We start from the raw sequence: 20,671 nt of genomic DNA, 5'->3' as shown, positions 1-20,671 counted from the left end.
CAAATTGTTTGGCATAAAGACAATAGCTAACAAGTCGAGAGCCGTGAGGGCCTTTATCTGGCATTAGATCTTCGGTGGTGTGAAAGAGTAGATGTACCGAACTATATCCCATCTCTCATTGAAAGCAGCGATGACAATCGGAGTCGATGAGCCGGACTCTACGGCAAGTAGTTTCTTGTTCTTCGTAAACATGCATTCAACCATCTTGATGTTGTCTCTAGCAGCATATTCAAGAGCCGTCATACCAAAACTATCTTTTACTTCCAAGTCTTCCTCCGTCATCAACTGCACCAGCTCTTCCACAATTTGCTCGTGCCCCATTAATACTGCGTTGTGACGAGCTGTCCCCCATGGATCTGTTGCTGTTATTGCATTGGGGTGTAGGGTAAGAAACTCCTTCGTTTCATGCAAATCACCCCTCCTTACAGCATCGAAGAAAGCTTGATACTCGATCTCACCTGTCAAGGGTAAGTATGTAACTAAATATGGTATCTAACTACTTTCTTCTTCAATTCTCCTCCCCTTAGTAACTTAAAATAACTTATTTCTTAAGTACATAGCATGTTATGACTTTAGTCTAGTTTCTATTTACACACAAAACAACAATCTTTTCACACCCAACTTTCATTACTCGACACCCAGCACACGCGACAATCTCTAATCTAGGATTTGATATCACTTAAAACCTTATTGTGAAACAGGGATTATAAGGAAAAAAATTGAAATTAAAATTTTAAATAGACAGATAAAAGAAAATAATGCACAAAATAGTGATAAACAGGTGGAGTCTCATCCTTTTGGTCACCTGATAATCAAGGGTTCAAGGTGACTAACCCTTGAGTTTGATATCAAAGTTTGAGATTAAAATCTTGAAATCACATCCATTTGTTCTCTATGGTTCCACCCTTGATATTAAATTCAAGAGTGAGTGATTACACACAAAAGAAACCAAGAGAACCTTTCATTTACATTTAATACTTTGATTTTGATGATGGATACCTGGGTTTTCTACTCGGTTGAACTCTGCTGCCATGCTCAATCTGTCAATTTATCCAAACGAGATTTTATTATAAGTAGATCATGATCATGTGTTTATATATGAAAACAAAGAAAGAAATTGTGAACTAAGTATAAGTATTTACTTGAATTGAAATGGGGAAGCCTTCACAAAATATTTCAGCTTGAGTTGGGGATATATAGCATTGGTGCTGCATGCTAAACCTGTATCTAATATATACACACACACTATATAGTCAACGATAAATTAACAAATAATTTGGTCTCCTTTTATTAGACGAAGTTTGTCCTTTATTTTATGGATCGACATTCGTAACAAATCAGCAGAATATGCCCGTTCATATTAGCAATGACTTGACAAGTTATGATACTTTCTGTTATATAAATGTAAAAGTTAGAGAGATAACCTTTATAGTGAGTGGACCGAAGCAGAGGTAAAATATCACACTGTAATTAGACACAAGGAGATGACAAATTAAAGAGGGGGGGATGGATGATATTATTGATCTGTTTTCCGTATCATTTGATTGCATTCAAGTGCTCTATTTATAGAGCAACTCAAACAACCGTATTAATTACATATGGAAATTTACAGCATGTAAACTTTGACAAACATGATCTCCTGCATCCAAAGTCACTTTCCAATTTGCATGGTCATTGAAAACTTCTACCAATGTTTTCAGTTTCTACGTGGGCATTCAATACCCACTAGTATTTTCAACACTTTCAACATTTTAAATTGTCTTTCCAACAAATACAAACAATGAAAGAACCACGTATACATGGAATCTTAACTTTTTTTGACGCTTGGGAGTGTAGAAGTCATACTTTGCGTACGAATTAATTTAGAGATCAAAGCAGCAATATCAAGTAAGCCTAGCTGGAAATTTAGAAGTCATACTTTGCCTACAAATTAATTTAAGGATCAAAGTAGCACTATCAAGGTAAGCCTAGCTAAGGCGCCTACACTAATAAAAATTGGCAGTTTGCCATACTATGTAGAAGTTATCAAGCCCTAAATTGCAAAACATTCTTTGTCCAGCACTAGATTGGCAAATGGATGCGCAAGGTTGCACTAAGGAATCGCTCTGAAGTTCTCAATAAACTGGTTTTTGTATTTGGACTGATGGATCCGCTTAGGGTCAATTTAGGATTGCTGTGCGTTTTTGAAAAAGTGTTTTCATTGTACTTTAAGAATAATCAGCTGTAAAATAAAGCATATGAACGTTTCATAAACTATATTTTTTAAAGTGTTGTGACTATGAAAAGCAGTGTAAAACGTTTTGGTAAATTTAAATGGAATGATATAATTGTAAAATGACAAAAAAAGACATGGTAGTGGTGATGGGGATGGTGGGTGATAGCTATGGTGGTCATGGTGGTATGGGTGATGGTAGCGGCAATGATATGGGTATGCTGGTAGTGCCAATAATGATGTGTGGTGGTGATTGGGGGTGCAGAGATTACAATGGTGGTAGGAGAAGCGGTAATGGCGGCGACGGTGGTGGCGGTGGCGGCACCAAGCCATAGTGCTATCTTCATCAAACCAATAATTCTTTGTGCCTTCTCCACCAAGTCATGACATCATCGCTTATGTAGGAATGAGGCCACCCATAGTTACTTTGACATTTACCACTTTGTTAGTGCTTTCTCCATTCATTCTTTAGTAAAACTTCACGTGTCAGTTTCAGGATTTTTCGGATTATTGTTTGCTCCACATCAAGATTTTGGGATTAAGACCTTATTCTGAGACAAGGATTATAGGGAAAAAAAATTAAAATTGAAATTTTAAATAGAAAAATAAAAGAAAATAATGCACAAGATAGTGATAAACATGTCAAGTCTCATGGTTGGGATCATGGTCACTAACCCTTGAATTTGATATCATGGTTTGAGATTAAAACATTGAAGACACGTCCATTTATTCTTGACATGTCCACCCTTGATATTAAATTGAAGAGTAAGTGACCATACATTCCTTACAAACAAAGAGAACCTTTCATATACATTTAACACTTTAATTTTGATGATAGATTTTATTATAGGTAGATCATGATCATGCGTTTATATATGAAAACAAAGAAAGAAATAGTGAACCAAGTATATATGGAATCTTAACTTATGATACTTGGGAGTTTAGAAGCCATACTTTGCCTACAAATAAATTTAAGTATCAAAGCAGCAGTATCAAGTAAGCCTAGCTGGGAGTTTAGAAGACAAACTTTGCGTACAAATTAATTTAAGGATCAAAGTTGAAATTTGGTTTATTATTATTAGAATTAGTTGTCTTGCGGGCCAAGGATTAATCCCTTGCCTGTTAAGTTTTTGAATTACTTGCTTGTTTTAGTTTAGGGTTTGCTTCAGTCTTTCACTATATAAAGAAGTCTTTGTTGGCATTTTCAACTATCAATAAACAATGCTTTTACCCATATACTATTCAACTTGGTATCAAGAGCAGGTTCACTGGACTTTCCTTGGGAATTGACGCACTGTCAGATTGACTGATTTGTAACCCACTACCACACCAGATCACCCCGCACCATTGCACCTGTATGGACCCTACCTGCTGCAACCTACCCACACCTTTGTACTCACGATTTGGTACTCGCACCACTGCACTTGCAGCTTGACCCGTTTCTGCAACCCGTCGTTCCTCGTTGTCATGCGCATAAGCCCTGAAACCCCTGCACCCACACCCTTTAAATCTGCATTTTTGCACCTGCATCATTATACACTAGTACCAGATTATGATCGCTCCTACATAACAAGATCAGAACCCGCTGTTGTTTTATGTCGTTCTACATATAACAACCCATCTGTTTGACTCACCTGTCTGCTATCAGGTATCTTTTTCCTTAGTGTTGTCATTGTAGATATGTCATCTGCAAAAGGATGGTTCCCTACAAGCTATTGGTGTGAAATTAAATGGAAATAATTATGTGGGTGTTTGTGATGAAGAATTTTTTTATTGGAAAAAGACTATGGGGTTATGTGTTTTGAATGGTTTCCATTCAGAATAACCCCAAGGATGAAAAACATGTTGAATTGCTTGCTGCTTGGGAGATGAATAATTCAAAGATTATTACTTGGATTAATAATTCTATTTGACTATTGGGATGCAACTTGCTAAGTTCTCAAAGTCTAAGGAAGTGGATCACTTAGCAAAGTTGTATACCAAGGCCAATTTTGCTAAGAGGTATCAATTAGAAATGGAGATTCGTGCAATCCAGTAGGGTGATAAGAGTATTCAAGTTTTTTTATAATGAAATGACCAATTTTTAGCATCAACTTGCACTGACTGAACCTAAAGGACTTGGCACTGTTGAGCTCTATTGTCTATATAGAGAAGAACAACGTCTTGTTCAGTTTCTGATGCCTATTTGAGATGAGTTTGAGACTCTCTGTAGCTCCATCCTACATCGAACTCCTTTTCCATATGTTGATTCTATTCTTAATGAATTACAAGTCGAAGAATTCTGTGTCCAGTCGCATAGGCTCTCTTCATCTTTGTTAAACACTTCAACATTGGCTGCGGCAATTAATTGAGACCTTGTATTAAAACTTGTGTTGCTATGGATGAGTGTTCTTATTGTAAAGGGAAAGGGCATTGGAAATCCTAATGTCCTGAGTTGTTTCAAAAACATGGATTCCCATAGAGACCATGTCATGCCTTGAACCTGGTGTCAGTGGAAAAATATGACCCCGCGCCTGGTTTGCAAGTAAAAATAAAAATAAAAACGAAAAACTAACTTCTCTTATACAATTTACTCCAAAATCCTTACAGGTGTACAAGACAATAAAATCCTTAAAATCCCTCGTCTAACACAACCTCAGCTTGTCTACCCTTCTTTAATCTTGTACTGAACCTACAAGGTCTAAAATGTACAAGGTGAGCGAAATCACAGCTCAGTAGGGACATAAATTTGATCAAAGATAATTGTTAAGGCTAAACCAAGTGTCATGCAACACATAATCAATTATAACATGTTATCAAACATATATTATATTCCATGAATGCAGCTTAACTTTAATTACCCAGCCCTTTAATCTATATAATAAAACATGTGGACCTACATGTCCCATACCATGCATTTTACCTCTGCAACGGTGGTCCGAATGCTTTATTATATAAAGTAACCCCGTAATTCAATCAACCCAAATTTCCCCTTTTGTTAGTTATCTTGTTCTCCTCTCAATCGCCAGTCTCCACTACTTCGTATCATTCCTATAATTTCATTTTTACCATCCTTGCTGGTCCATACAAGAGTCGAACTCAACCACACAAAAGAATATTTCCATTTCCATATCTCAATCTCAGATATTCCAATAAAATCCATCCCTTCCAATATGCAATGATATATGCATATAATTATCATCATCACAATTCCCACATTATCAACAATAATATATATCATATTCCAATATACACAATTACATCAATTACAGAGGTATACCAAATATAACACATATTTCACAAAGTTTAAACAAGACAAATACCCCAAGTAGTGATAAGTTCCCTAAGAAACCCCTACCTCGATTCCAAAGCTAAAACGAAGATCCACGTCACTACCGCTAAGCTCCACATTCTTAAGCAAGCTCCTTAATCACTCCTAATGCCATGTATTTCTTCCACCCTATTTTCTTTTCTAATCTAAACATATATAATATATACACACACACACACACCTACATACATATATATATATATATATATATACACATATACACACCACCTCTACATAATAACACTTGCTTGCATCGCATGCATTTATCAAACAATTCATGTTTGAAACCAAAGATAGGGAAGTCCTACTTATACTAGGTTATGGCGGTTGCAAAACTTGAAGGCTAAGTAAAAATATTATAATTTAATAGAGACGGATAAATTATAAAGACTTGATAACTATCCTATTGAGAGGTGTCAATTGCATGGCAATATAGAGCACACGTCCACTAGGTAGCTTCACATAGTCAGCATATATACGTGCCCTCTAAGCACATAATCCTTCTATCTTATAGCAATTTGGATCGGTAAAAATGATAGCTAGCCACGTAGACATAAATAGGATGAATGGTAATTCACCTCAGCTAAGAGTTGGATAAGGATAAAATCACGGTAGTAATAATACCTAAAATAAACTCTAAAAATACGGGATCTCACAGATCATCTCTTGCAGCAGCAGTTGTACCTTATGTTTTGCATTTTGCAATTGATTCGGAATCTGAATCTAGAAAAGATGATTGGGCATGGTAGCTTGAACTTGCATTGGAAGTTTACACTAGTACTCGCATTAGCATTGGCACTAGTACTGGTATTGGAATCTTGCATAGACACTGGCATTAAAATCTTGCATGGTATTGGCACGAGCACTGGAATTAGAAGATAGCATAATAAAGCTTGCATCCACATCCACTTTGGCAAACCCATGTCGTGTACTGACATGGTTTGACAGGGGTGTTGGAATTTGGTTTATTATTATTAAAATTAGTTGTCTTGATAGCCAAGGATTAATCCCTTGCCCGTTAAGTTTTGAATTCCTTGCTTGTTTTAGTCTAGGGTTTGCTTTAGTCTTTCACTATATAAAGAACTCTTTGTATTTGGTATTTTCATCTATCAATAAACAATGTTTTACCCGTATACTATTCAACTGCAGCAGTATCAACTATCAAGTAAGCCTAGCTGCGACGACTACGCTAATAAAAATGGCAGTTTGCCCTACTACGTAGAAGTTATCAAGCCCGAAATTGCATAACATTCTTTGTCCAGCACTAGATTGGCAAATGGAAGCCCAAGGTTGCACTGATGAATCACTTGGAAGTTCTTAAAATATAGACTGGTTTTTGTATTTGGACTGATCGATTGAGCTTATGGCTAGTTTGGGATTGATGTGCTTTTTAAAGAAACTATTTTTGTTGTGTTTTGAGAGTAATTAGTTGTAAAATAAAGCAATGAACGTTTGATAAACTGTATTTTTAAAAGTGTCGTGATTATGAAAAACAATTTTGATGTAAAAGTGATATAATTGTATATGATGACAAAAATGGACATGGTAGTATGGGTGATGGAGGTGGAGGTTGGGTGATGGTAGCGGCAATGGTAAGGGTATGTTGGTAGTGCTAGCAATGGTGAATGGTGGTTGGGGTGTAGAGGTAACAATGGAATTAGGGGTGGCGGCGGTTGCAGTGGCGGCAACAATGGTGGTGGTGGTCATGGTGACAACTGTGGTGGTGGTGGAAACAATAATAATGGTAATGGTGGTGGTGGTGGCGGTGTAATGTTAGTGTTTGTACTTAAAGGTGGTGGCGATCACTTTGTTCTACACTGGGATAAAATGTGTGTAGAAGGATAAATAATGTCATTTTAAAAAACTAATGAGGTATCACAAGAATTGAAAATACTCATTAAAAGCTCAACTCAGCTTTTTATGAAAGCAGCTTTCAAAAGCTGATGTCAGGGAGGCATTCTTTTTAAAATAAGTAGGATATTTTAGTTTTACCATCCACTTCTTTATTAGTTAAATTTAAAGTGAATCAACTTTTGGTGAAAAAAAATAATAATACCAAACGAGACCTTAAAGATCTGCTTAGTGCATCAAAATTTACCATGTTGGCTTTCTTTGTAGACGAGTGCAGCATAACCTTGACTAACATTCATGAAATTATGGCTTTTTAACACTACTAAATCCTTAAATTATGGCTCTCCTTTCTCTCCTTCATATCCCTCCCATCCCTGATCTAGCCTTCCCCGTTAGTTCATTTCCCACCGTTCACTCTGCTCATGCTTAGATCTAGTGCATCAGAGCTCTTTCCTACTCCTAAACTGGTGGTTGAGTGGTGTGTGGATTTCGATCTGTTGTACTTCTAGGGGTTTGTGTGGGTCTTTGCCTCTTTGTGCTTTCTCTGGAAGTTTAAGTGTTGAGTGTCTCAGTCATGCTAATTGACAACGAAGAAATCGAGTGTATGTCAGTGTGCTTGGAGGACAACCTCAACCTGAAAGAACGCTTGATCTCTGAGAACTACTTACATTGGTCCCTGAAATTTGAAGTCGATAAAAGTGGTCTTTGAGTTTGTCCACCGTCAATCATTTTGGTCGTTTCGTGAAAATCTCTGTTAAAAATGACAAAAACACCCTTAATTTAATAAACAATAGACCAACATGATTTGACAAAAAAATGATAGTAGTTTTGTCATTTTACCCATATTTAAAGGAGATTTTTCATGGAATGACCAAAATAATTGACGGTGGACAAACTAAGGACCGCTTTTACTGATTTCAAATCTTAGGGATCAAAGTGGAAAGTCATGTCAATCTTAAGGACCATTTTGGTTAAAAAAAAAAACCTTTTTATAATTTGCTCAAGTGGCACTACCCCTCATTTCCTCCTAGGATTCTATGTCTATTTTTTTGTGATATTAGATAGACTAAATTTAGACTATATTTTGTAGACCATATGATGTGATGGTTAATGATTGGACTTCTTTTTAAATTATCAAAACAAGAACCTAACCATCAACCACCACATTTTTTGATCTACAAATAATTGTCTAAAAATTTAGTCACCCTTGTTGTAGGCTTAATTTACTGAAATATAATAAGGAGACGGAGAGAGAGGGTGCATTAGCAATAGAGAGAAAGAGAGATATGTGTAATTGTGAGGTGTGTGTTATTCCATATGGACCTCTAAGATATTGCGATCTCCTTAACGGTAAAGACATAACCACTCAGGGATGTGCCTTGTGCAGGTTTGATAAGTAACTTGCGTCAGCATAACAAATAAGGCAAGCATTATTCCGAGGATCAGAGGGGATCCGCTCGAGATGCGTTGGGATTAGCCCAAATCCGTAATACCTTCAAGGTAGCTGAAAACATCTTTAATACCAATTCAGTGGCTGCGTGTAAGCGCGGTGCTGCATCTTTACCAATATATCAACAACGAAAGAGTTGTCCTATCTAACGCAATGAGCTAAGTACAACAAAGTGCAAAATTAAACTCAGATATGGAACTTCAGATTCCATAACCTCTTCAAGTGTCTCATTTGCATATAGCATATGGAATATTATAAGTATAGTCAAAGGTAACACCTTTGGGGTATAGTTTGACTGGTAGACCAAAGTACCATCAAAACAACGGTTGAACTTCAAGTCAAGGCATAAACGAGTTTCCCAAGATCCTTCATCTCAAATTCCGTCTTCAGATGCGAGGCAGTTTTCTCATGCTCCTCCGGAGTCTTAATGAGATACATGTCAATCGACAAAAACTGTAACTGTAGTATTCGGAATAAGACTTCATAATTTAACATGCAACGACATAATTTCATATCCATAACTAATCAAATAATCACTTAGATAGGTATACCACATCCGCTGGATTGCTTCAATCCGTAAGTGAATGCCTCAAACAAGTTAAGCAGGTGTTCTGTGGTTTGGAACTATTTGAACCAATCCATGTAATTCTTTGGGAACTTACATGTAAATCTCCGTATTGATATCCCTATAAAGAAACACTAACCATATGCGTAATGCTGCAGTCAATCACAAAGCATTTGAAAGAAACTATGAGCCGTAAGGCGTGCATCATATCGCACTATTGCATTCTATCGCACTATTTCATTCATCTCATTACGCTTCCTTTCTCACTAGTAACACAACAAGGTTACCTTGGGCAGTGTAGGAACGATAGGTCCAAAAAATACTTTGGTAAGGAATTTAACCTAGATTGTGATTTTGATTGTCCAATCAGTTTTACGTTGTCATTAATCAACGGAACATGGTTCATTATCGTTGTTTTTCATTTATGTCAGCAGTTACCATATAAGTGAAAAGATTGTCAATGATAATCTCATTCTAATTTCATTATCTTATCCAAACTAGTATATTAGACCAAGAACTTCAAGTCTCGGGAGTAATCCCGATTAATCTCATAAGGTGGAAATGATCTTAGACAACGATCGAGTATAGATTAATTGTGTGTCGTGTTTTTCCTTTTCTAGGGAAGTGAATCCTATGAACCAAGTGAGTTGTCGTGCTTCAGGCCAAAACAAATTGATTGGCTATCCGTCGGTGTACTTAACCATCCAACAAAAGTGTCCAAATCATCCAACAGGGGCGGTACATCCTTCAAGGATGTTAACTCGACGTCTATCCTTGCAGGCATATTTTCAGCTGGTATATAATCTTGTCACTCTAGCTAGATTAAAGGAATGTGCCTGGAGCAACATTCTAAAAACTAGAATACATCACATTTGCTTATCACACTTGTGCGATACGAGGATGGAGATGAGACATAGTGGGCAACATTTACGCAAATTTGCGTCGTTCTATAGGAACGTTGACGTTTTTATCTCCCTCTAACGGTGAGAAAATTGTCTTATTGAAGTGACAATCCGCAAATTAGTGATAAAGAGATTGCATGCAAGGGATTTAAAGAGCTAGTGTGAAAGAAAATCATGATCGACAAAGATTCATATTCTTCTTTGAGCACCCATATTGGTAAGTTGCGACGACGCAACTTGGCACATGGAATGCACACCCAAATGCGTAAATACAAAGCATCAGGTTCGTACCCAGTAACCAACTGTAATGTCAAAAATGGATGAGTCGCTAGGCCTAGGCCTCAAGACGGACCAATATAGCTGTGTACAAGATTGCATAGCCCTAGGCAAAAATTGAAAGCTTGGTGCGTTCACCAAGGTCTAAATGATCATTGAAATTGCGCTTTACGATCACTTTTGCGAGGCTGTTTTGGGGTGAACATGGGAATTCGATGTCCAATTATAAAAAAAAATGCAATACTTATTGAAAACTGTCGATATAAACTCTCTAACATTATCCAATCTTCCAAACTTTATGGGATAATTAAGGTTGTGAACCTTTAAAATTGGCCAGAAGGTTTAGCAACAATGTGCGTGGACAAACATGTGACCAGTTTGTCAATTCATCAACCAAAACCATAAGTATTTATATGGTCCTCATTTTGGTTAGATTAGTCCACATATATTCTCTTGAATCCACTGTGAAAAGAGAGTCGTTTTGTATATCAATGTTCGACCTAACTGTCCTAAAAGGTCGTGCCAAGGCAAGTAAACTGCTCTAATCACCCGGCTACACATGGTGTATCCCAGCCGGGAGGTAGCCCATTAGCCCTGAAATGAAGCTTCAGGCTCATTTTTCGAGGTGGTGCAAAGTATTTCTTCTTGGTTTCATTCATGATCATTGTCATCTTGAATATCCTTAAAACTTAACGACGTTCTTCTGGAAAGGGGAAAATATAATGTCTTTTAAATGGTAATGTAGTACCATTCATACAACGAGGAGCGTGCCAATGCTCTTAATCAGGTTGGATGAACATGAAGTTGTTATTAGAGAGGTGACTTAGGTATAAAGTTAGTGTGCATAGTATCGCATTCATCCAGACAACTAACTTTCCCACATTCATACCTAATCATGTGTTTAATTGAATTTGGTCATATGTATACAAGAAACATGATTCAATTAACTCATATCCAAGGACAATATCGATAAGATTATTCATAACTAAAACAAACACCAAAAGTGAATCCAAGAACATAGAAAAATGTTCACAGAGTAAACCAAAGTTACTAAGGGGATTCGACCCACAAGGCTATCCATGCCAAAATTCTGCTCTTCCAAAGAGGTGGAGAAAAATTAGTCTCACATATTGACTACTAGAATGGTACTCCTCAACGACATTGGTAGGGGCACAAACATATACATAACCAATGATCTATTCCACTGAGACGAATGTAAATTCTGCAGGGTTGAGGTTCAGGAAAAATACAAAATTTTAGTAAATTCTTGAAGTTTTAGGTCTTAGGTGCCAAGGATCACGGTTCGGGCGTGATGCCATACCTTGACAGGCCTTGATTTTACCATAGGTTGTAAAAACAAACTCGAATTGGATTGTAAGAGAGACAGACCCAAAATTAGGTTCGGTAGGCTTCAGCTAAAAATGGAAGGGTATGTTCTGTAGGCCTCTACTAAAGCAAAGCAATACCATTCGGTGCACCTCTGTCAAAGCAAAGCATGCTCTTCGGTGCACCTCTGCCGAAGTAAAGCATGCATGTCGGTGCATCCCTGCCGAAGCAGGGCACCACCATTCGATATACTCGAGGCAAAGCTGAGTCTATACTATTTTCTCACATTTGTGACAGTAATCAGATCCAAGATTTTGGTAAACTTCCACTTTTTACACTGTTGCTTCAGTAGCGAGTTAAAAACAAGGAATGATGAGAAATGTATTCTCCAGTCAAAATTCGATCGGATTTATAAGCTTTATAATCATACTCATTCATGGACGTAATCATTGTGTGTTTTAGGTAATATCTTTCATGATTAGACGGTTTGTACGAGCGAGCCAAAAAGCTATGGAATCCTCATTCAAGAAGTATTTTACTTTGTATTGCTTCGGGCATAAGTCTTCGAATAAAAATCATGGTGAAGGCTTATTCAGCTCTTCCATGCCATTGTTGGCTTCAATGATTTCTCAGCTTCTTGATAGTCAAGTAGAGATTCATGTCTTATACCCACATAAAGTGGTTTCTATCAATAAACGTCTAAATAAGTAAAATCGAACTTGTTACGGTTCGACAATCCACTAAATTGAGAAAACAAGATTGTGATTGGTGCTATAGAAAATAAAATATCCATAAGCATCAAAGTTAGAACATTTAGGAACTCAAGTGTAAGTGCTTTAGGACTATAAAAGAAAGTAAGCGGTTCAAATAAAAGAAATAAAATGTTGAATCGTTAATATCCAAAAGTGGGTTTCAAGCCAATAATTTTGGATGTCTTGTTAGATTAATGGACTACTGGTCATTTTTAATTTTAGTAGATTGAGACCATTTAGGGTCGATCGTAGAAGCAAAAATAATATAAAGTTTCAGGCCATATTGCAGGCTAGATGGCTGCAGGCCATACAAAAGAAAAGCCCTATATGATTAAGGCCATGAAAAGTATATGGATGAGGGCTGAAAAGAAAAAAAAAGCCAAAAAATGGCTTTGGGCTAAGAAAAAAGACAGTCCATCATTGGATTGTTGGCTGTCTAGTTTGTAAAGCCCAGTAGCTGCAAGCTACGGGTTGGGCCGTGTGAGGTTGCTGCAGCAGCCCAACAACCTGCAAAAGCAAGCAACCTGCTTGCTGCAGTGTCCCGGGCTGAGAAAAGGAGAAGCCCAACTACAGTAAGTAGGCTGAAGAAAAGAAAAAATAAGCCCAATTGGGCTCTGGGCCGAATGAGCAGCAAGCCCGGGAAAAGGGCTTAGTGTCTTAAGAGAAGGCCCAGTGAAGTTGGGTGTGGAAATTGCCGGAAGCTTGACGGCGCCGCCACAATCTCTGTGGTTTCAGACTCGAAAACAAGCCAGGGTTCGACTAAAATCCTGGAAAATCTCGACGGATAACATCTCTCGACGTCGAGGAGATCTATAACTCAGAGATTTGTATGGAATCTCGAGAATTCCGATGAGATTCTTGATTGGGATCTCCTGGGTTGGTGTCGAGGACGACGGTTCTCACCAAACAATGCAACTTCAGGTCGTCAATGATGGTGGTCCAGTTCAATGGAAGAGACGACGCAAGAACGCCGTCCTTTTTTGTGACCTCGGGTTAGGTTAGGTAGCAGCTCAGTGGCTTGGCAGCTTACTGCTTGGCTACCTGGTGAGGTTTGGTTTGGCAACTTGGCACGAGTGCCTGGCTCCAGTGATCGGCTCAGCTTGGCAAGGTTTGGTTTGGCAACTCGAAGAGAGTGCGTGGCTCCAACGACCTGCTCAGCTAGGCATCGCGGCTACAAGCCATAGCTTAGCTTGGCATCGTGGCTGCAAGCCGTAGCTCAGCCAAGTTTTCCCTTTTTTTTTTTTTTTTTTTCTTTTTCCAGATTTTTAGTATTTAGGGTTTTCAGAACCCAATAATAAAAAAAATCATGCTTATATTTTATTTAGATTCTTTGATTCACAAATTCCACATAGTAAACTCATAATTACGTAATGCATGAAATGTATATATTGACAAATATATGAACATATACAATATATATATATATATCGGAAAGAAAATATAAATGTAGGGAGTTCATGCATCATGTGGAATATTTTCATGCTTCATGGTCATTTCAAATATCTTAGTTTATTGTAAAACAACCTGATTGATAGAAAACAACTGAGCCTTTGAATTTGTAGAAAATCCTTTTCGGAAAGCCAAAATAGCATATCCAATACGTCGTATCATGTCCAACAATAAAAGTTAAATTGAATTAATAGCATGTAGATCAATTCAATAAAATAATAAATTAATCATAAAAAGAGATCAAACTCTCTGTAGCGCATCGTCAAGAGTGTGCTGATATTAACGTGTTGTAGTCCTAATTTACTGAACTATAATAGAGAGAGGGTGCGGCGGCAATAGAGAGAAAGAGAGGTGTGTAATTATGAGGTATGTGTTATTCCACCTCATTGTGTCTTTATTTATAGTAGTAGGACCCCAATAGGATTACAAGATAATATCTAGTCTAAGAGAAATAATACTTTATCAGAACACAAATCAAGAAAATTACCTTAAACCACTCTTTCGGAGCCCGGTATCAGCCAGCGTGAATCTCATATGGGGACGAACCATCCTTCACCACAAACTTGACAAACCAACCAGCATCGAAACTGAACGAAGAAACGTTTGGGCAAACAACAACCAAAACCCTCCGGTTGATTTCCCGATCATAATCGTAACTCTCAGGTTCAATGGCTATCCTTTCCATGCTTTTGCTACAGATCTTCCAGCGATCGTCAAGTTCAGTGCAGCTTCGAAGTTCCAAAACCTCCAACTTGGAGGAACTCAATATCAAATCCTCAACCATGCGCGCCATCAAACCAAAATCAGTGAGAATCAAGGACCTCATCGACCAAAAAACGCACAGTGGAACTTCTACACGTATTCCAATTTTTATCAAAGTCATTTTGCAAATGTCCGAATTTGTAATTAAAATTTAATCTAACGTGGAATTAGAAATTGCAGTTCAACTAACACCCCTATGAGAACGTTAATTGTTGTCAAACCCGTTGATTTGTTTGATATATATAATTGACTACAATTGTCAATTCGATTTATGTTGAGATCATATGGGTTCTTTGACTTTGCATGATTCTTTTTATTTATTTTAGGGAAAAATTGCACAAATACTACCTGAATATATATATATATAACTATGTGTGTTTGCAAATACTACGGAAACATAAAATCATGCTCATGTTTTAGTGTGATTGTACCATCTCCATTAATTTTTCGTTAAAATTTTAGTAAAATGTTTCATCCGCAACTCTGCAACACATGTGAGCCATTTTCCAAGGGATTGATCTTGTCACAAAAAAGATATCTAAGGGTGAAATTTTCAGTTTACTAAAAGTCATGAAACATGCCTTCTACTGTTTTTTAAGACAAGTTATAGGGAACGAACTTTTAGTTTTGGCAGTGATGGCTATTGTTTTAAATATACAGCATAAGTACATTTCTGTATTGGACTGCAACGACACAATCACTTTTTCTTGCAGCTCAAGACTTGGACTTGGTGCATTGCATCGCTTCATGAGATGGCCGTACAAGCTTTCTTAGAAATGACGATAGAGCGATGTAAATTTATTGGCCAATTGATTGGATGTAAATTTATTGGTTCATGCGATGCGATGGAGTGATCATGGAAAAATACGATCTAATTGCTATATTAAATCACATAAAAAATTAAGAAATAAGTGATACAATTATATATCAAAATAATGTATGCACACGAGTAACCAATGTTAAATGAATATGATATAATAGGTTAGAAAAACCTGGAAATAAGGTTCAGGCAAGTGTTAGACATTATGTCCTTAAGATAAGTTTATGTCCCACTACGGTGCTTATGGTTGATCGGTGCATGTCTTCCAAGATACAACGATCACGTCCTTGTAATAGTAGCATTCCAAATCACAAGGCTTTAATGAACCACGATTGTGTTGAATACTCTCTCATATGGACTCAATGAGACTCTAATATTTAGTTACTCTGTGTATAATTATGTAACTAATAAAATGATTATTGAATGATTATAGGAGGCTTCCTTATTTATAAAATTTGAGATACCTTTTTGAAAAACATGTGACAATTCATGAAGAATCAAAAGTTATAACTCTTCATTAATATAGACACATATTTTCACAAAAAAAAAAACATCACCTTATAATTTCTATTCAATTAATAAATATAATATAATAAAAAAAATAATATTAAATTTTCCAACAAACTCTACTTACATGTCCATGGTGATTCTATCCAAGACTTCAATTCCATTTCCACCTTCAATCACATTCATAAATATATGATCCAAGACTGTGGAGCCAAAAATATTCATTAGGCGACACGTGGACTTTTGGACAAAAGATGACAAAAATACCCTCGAGGCATACCGGGTTTCCTACACGCGAACAGTGGAGAATCATCCATCAACCAAGTCAGGAGTACCCAAAATGGGTAACAATTCAAAACCTATTTCATTCCATATATGTTTTTACCTCATTTTTTCCTTATTCAATTAGCCATTTATTTCAAACATTCCATAACATCCTCAACCAATTAATATAATCAATATATTAAAGGCTAATTACATCACCCATTATACCCCAAAAATCACACCAAGGGCCAGCCATTCCCATCCAAAAAGAGCCTATCATATTCTCTACCTTTTCCACCATTTTCCCTTTTTAATTATTTGGTAACTCCTAATTAAACCTAAAACCTAAATTAAACTCAAAAAACCCTAGCCACCCCTATCCCTATAAATATATTCTCATTCTCACCAAAAAACCAATTCCAAACCTCTTGCAAAAATTCCAAAACACTCTAAACACTATTTCTCTCTAAAATTCTAACTTTGGCATCGGAGGTTCTTCGGCCAAAGCCCCCCCCATTCATCGTGGGCGCGTGAGGCTTTTGGCCTTAACCTAAGGTGCTAGTTGTTTTGTAGGTGCAAAATCGTCCAAGATCGAAGAGGTGAAAATTTGCATCCACAAATTGGTGCTTTCATTGAGAGTTGAAATCCATACTCGTAGAAGACTCTCGCACAAAAAAGGTTTTTTCTTTATTTTCTAGTCCATTTGAATATTTTTCATACGTTCTTATTATTAGAATTTTTTACTTGCAAAGGTTCTTTGATAAAACGTATAAGCAAAATATAATGGCTAGAAATTTAGAAAATTCCATAAGTGAAAATTCTAGTGTTCAAGAAATGGGAGTGTGGAGATCCGTGAGGCAAAATGCGACAATAAGGGGAGCGGCATCACCACCACGAGTTTCCACCATGGGAACCACCGTGGTGGCTACCTCGGTAGCCACCCACGGCAAGGTCCATGGTGCCTTCACCACGGCCACCATGGGAACCACCGCGATGGCTACTTCGGTAGCCATTCGTGGCGAGGTCCATGGAGCTTTCACCACGGCCCGAGCCGTGCCATCCAAGGCTCACGGTACCAAGACCACGACCCAAGCCGTGCCATCCAAGTTTACGTGGACCCAAGCCCAAGCCTCGCATTCACATGCACCGCGCGTTGAGCAGCCCACTCCCGTGGCCCAGCCTGCTCCTGCCAAGCAGCCTGCTCCCGACGAGCAGCCCACTCCCGTGGTCCAGCCTGCTTTCGTCGAGCAGCCCACTCTCGTGGTCCAGCCTGCTTCCGTCGAGCAGCCCACTCCCGTGGCCCAGCCTGCTCCTGCCAAGCATCCTGCTCTCGTGACTCAACCTGCTCCCGACGAGCAGCCCACTCCCGTGGTCCAGCCTGCTTCCATCGAGCAGCTCACTCCCGCGGCCCAACCTGCTCCTGCCGAGCAGCCTGCTCTCGTGACCCAGCCTGTTCCCGACGAGCAGCCCACTCTCACGGCCCATCCTGCTCCAGTGGCTTTCCAAGCAGCCCAAGTCGACCCAAGACTATCTCAACCATCCGGACCTACCATCGAGCCGGGGGCATTCTCACCACATTTTTTCGCGGATTTGACATTTCCCAACTCAAATCTCACGCCCGGAGTCTACCACCATTCCACTGCCCAACGAGGCGCATTCATTCCAAGCTCTTCCAATCCAAATGGTGAACAACACTTGTCTCGACAAGTCATAGAGTTAACGAGCGCCCTTGCACAACAGACAACTTTGGTGAATCAACTTTTGCAACGCATCGGGATCCAACGTGCCCCGGACGAGGTATCTCGAAGTAGGACAAGGGCAGACGAACCTTTCCAGCAGCGTCCCAGCAAGCAGCCATTCGACCAGCCACGAGCCGAACGTTTAGGCAGTGTACATTCCCGATTGGGCCCCCGAGATAGCGTATACTCCCGTCTTAGCGCGCGGAGGAGCGTGTACTCTCGACTAGGCCCACGGATGAGCATACATTCACGGTTGGGGTCACACTCCGATAGTCAACATGAGCAACCTTCCAGACAAAGTGTTCATTCGCGGCTAAGCCCACAAGGAGCATCATCCACCTCACATCAGAGTAGGCAACACGACGGACGGAGAGAAGCAGTCACTCAATCCAGCTCAAGTTCAACCAGCAGCCTGCGAAGAACTCGCTCGCCTGCTAGGAACGCACCATATGCACTACATCTGCGGCATAGACGAGCCAAACACATGGAAGAGCAGCCTAGACCAGCAAGTCATGGCTGGGGGCAGCCGAGAGCTCCGCTACCCCAACAAAGGCAAATTCAGAAAGAAGTAGAGAGACTTTTGACCAAGCGATTGCATGATTTCCAACGCAACGAGGTCACCGACGAGGCACTACGACGGAACATGACCAACATAAGCAGGTCACCCTTCACGGACGAGATCGAGCAGGCAAAGCCTCCACGAGAGTTCAACATGCCACATTTCACATCTTTCAAAGGGGATGAAGACCCGGAGAGACACTTAAAGCGCTACCGAAGCGCAATGATCCTTTATCGAAACAACGATGATCTCATGTGCAAGATATTCGCCACCACTCTACAAGGCGAGGTGCAAGATTGGTTCTACACCCTGCCGCCACAATCCATCCGGAATTTCTACGAACTTTCTACGAACTTTCTTTGGTTTTCACCAAAGAATATTCATCCTATCGCTCAATCAAAAAGAAGTCTGATCATTTGTTCAACGTCAAGAAGAACCCAAAGGAGTCGCTTCGCGACTATGTGAGGAGGTTCAAAGTAGAGAAGGTAAAAATAGTCGGATGCAACGACTCGATAGCTAGAGCAGCCTTCCAAAAAGGACTTCCAGCAGACTACCCGTTATTCGGAAAATTGATCATGAAAGAAGATCTAACTCTGTCAGACTCTTTTGCTTTGGCAGAGAAGTATGCACTTTGGGATGAGGCTCGCCAATGCACATTCAAGGACTTGAAGAAGTACCCAACATCACCTTCATAGAAGCAGCGGAGGACTTATTCACATGTTTGACGGTATCTAAAGTAGCAATAAGCTCTACCATCATGCGAGAAGAGATGGGGGCCCGATTACCTGTATTCTACAGTTCAAAAGCTCTCATCGATGCTATTAAAAATTCAAAAGCTAACTTTGGCAATAGTTGTTGCAACCCAAAAGCACAAGTTTTACTTTCAAACGCATGCAGTCATCCTCATGACGTACTATTCTGCCCAATCCAGACGCGCGATGATAAAGGCATAGACCCTGGCGGATGTAAAGTTTTTTGACGAACGCAACACTGGAAGGACACACTCGAAAGCAAGTTTTGTCCTCGTCACCCTAAAAGATTCTACATAGGAGCAACATGTACCGGCAATTGAGTACCATTTCTTGCTGCGCATCACAAGGCCCTAGCCGACCCTTGCTCAATGATTCAACTCTAGAGTGGCCCAATACCGGCAGTTAAGCATCTCCTGCTGCGTATGACATGGCCCCATCTCCACAGCTCCCTACTGCGCCTTCACGCCGAGCCTAGGTGATGCAACAGAGCGGCCTAGTGATGCCTGAGAAGTAGCCGAGCACACTCTAGTTGCGCCTACTCCACCCGATGGAGACTTCTGGCATTTGCATGTCGACGGCGCATAAAAGCCTTCATCACTGCCGGCAGAGAAGGCTAAAAAAAGATGGATCCCATCTGGGAAGGTCCGTACAAGATCAGCAGAGTAGGGGGCAAGAGTAATTACACCCTCGCCACCATGAAGCGACAAAAAGATTGAAAAGCAATGGATGGCCTACAATCTGAAGAAGTACCATGTGTGACCTCCCGCTACATAAAAGCCCGAAGACTCAAGAAGCTCGACGGGCACCACCTCACAAGTCGAGGACTATCCAGTTGTTATACAGTTCCTACCTTACAGCTAAGTTCTCGTTCGTTTCACTCATTTTTCAATGAGGAATTCCGAAGTAATCACAACTTGGCTCGGCTGCATGCTTACAACAACTGAGCACTCCGGCACTTCAAAAGAAGACTGCGCCCTTCTTAGGGACCCATCGCAGGAATTGCGCCCCCCGAGGGACCAACCATGCTCTCCGGTGCAAGAGGATAAACTAATTGCTCTCCAGTGCGAGAGGGTAAACCAATTCCCCGACACCCACATGGGTCAGCTCTCCAAGACGGGAGGATAAACTTTACACTCCGAATATCCAGACGTGGATGAGCCTGGATGCCCTAGTAT

At 39.5% G+C, this 20,671-nt stretch overlaps 2 protein-coding genes and 1 long non-coding RNA gene across 6 annotated transcripts in view; 1 reads left to right on the top strand and 2 right to left on the bottom strand.

Annotated features, from left to right (window-relative positions):
- Positions 1–1,096, bottom strand: part of LOC126610500 (uncharacterized) — a 39,931-nt gene extending 38,835 nt beyond the window's left edge. Inside the window, exons 1-2 of the mRNA XM_050278594.1 lie at positions 1,000–1,096; positions 1–458 (exon numbers count right to left, since the gene is read on the bottom strand). Coding sequence (XP_050134551.1) covers positions 64–458; positions 1,000–1,033 — 429 coding nt within the window. The 5' untranslated portion in view covers positions 1,034–1,096 and the 3' untranslated portion in view covers positions 1–63. The remainder of the gene's footprint in view (positions 459–999) is intronic.
- The window catches only part of LOC126610486 (uncharacterized), a 62,184-nt gene that overhangs the window by 28,334 nt on the left and 13,179 nt on the right, over positions 1–20,671 (bottom strand). The gene's annotated exons all lie outside the window — the stretch shown is intronic.
- The window catches only part of LOC126610519 (uncharacterized), a 102,275-nt gene that overhangs the window by 70,555 nt on the left and 11,049 nt on the right, over positions 1–20,671 (top strand). The window lies entirely within an intron of this gene.

The sequence above is a fragment of the Malus sylvestris genome, chromosome 17 (genome assembly GCF_916048215.2).
Source record: "Malus sylvestris chromosome 17, drMalSylv7.2, whole genome shotgun sequence".
Lineage (NCBI taxonomy): Eukaryota > Viridiplantae > Streptophyta > Magnoliopsida > Rosales > Rosaceae > Malus > Malus sylvestris.
This window is presented reverse-complemented; position numbering and strand designations above follow the sequence as displayed.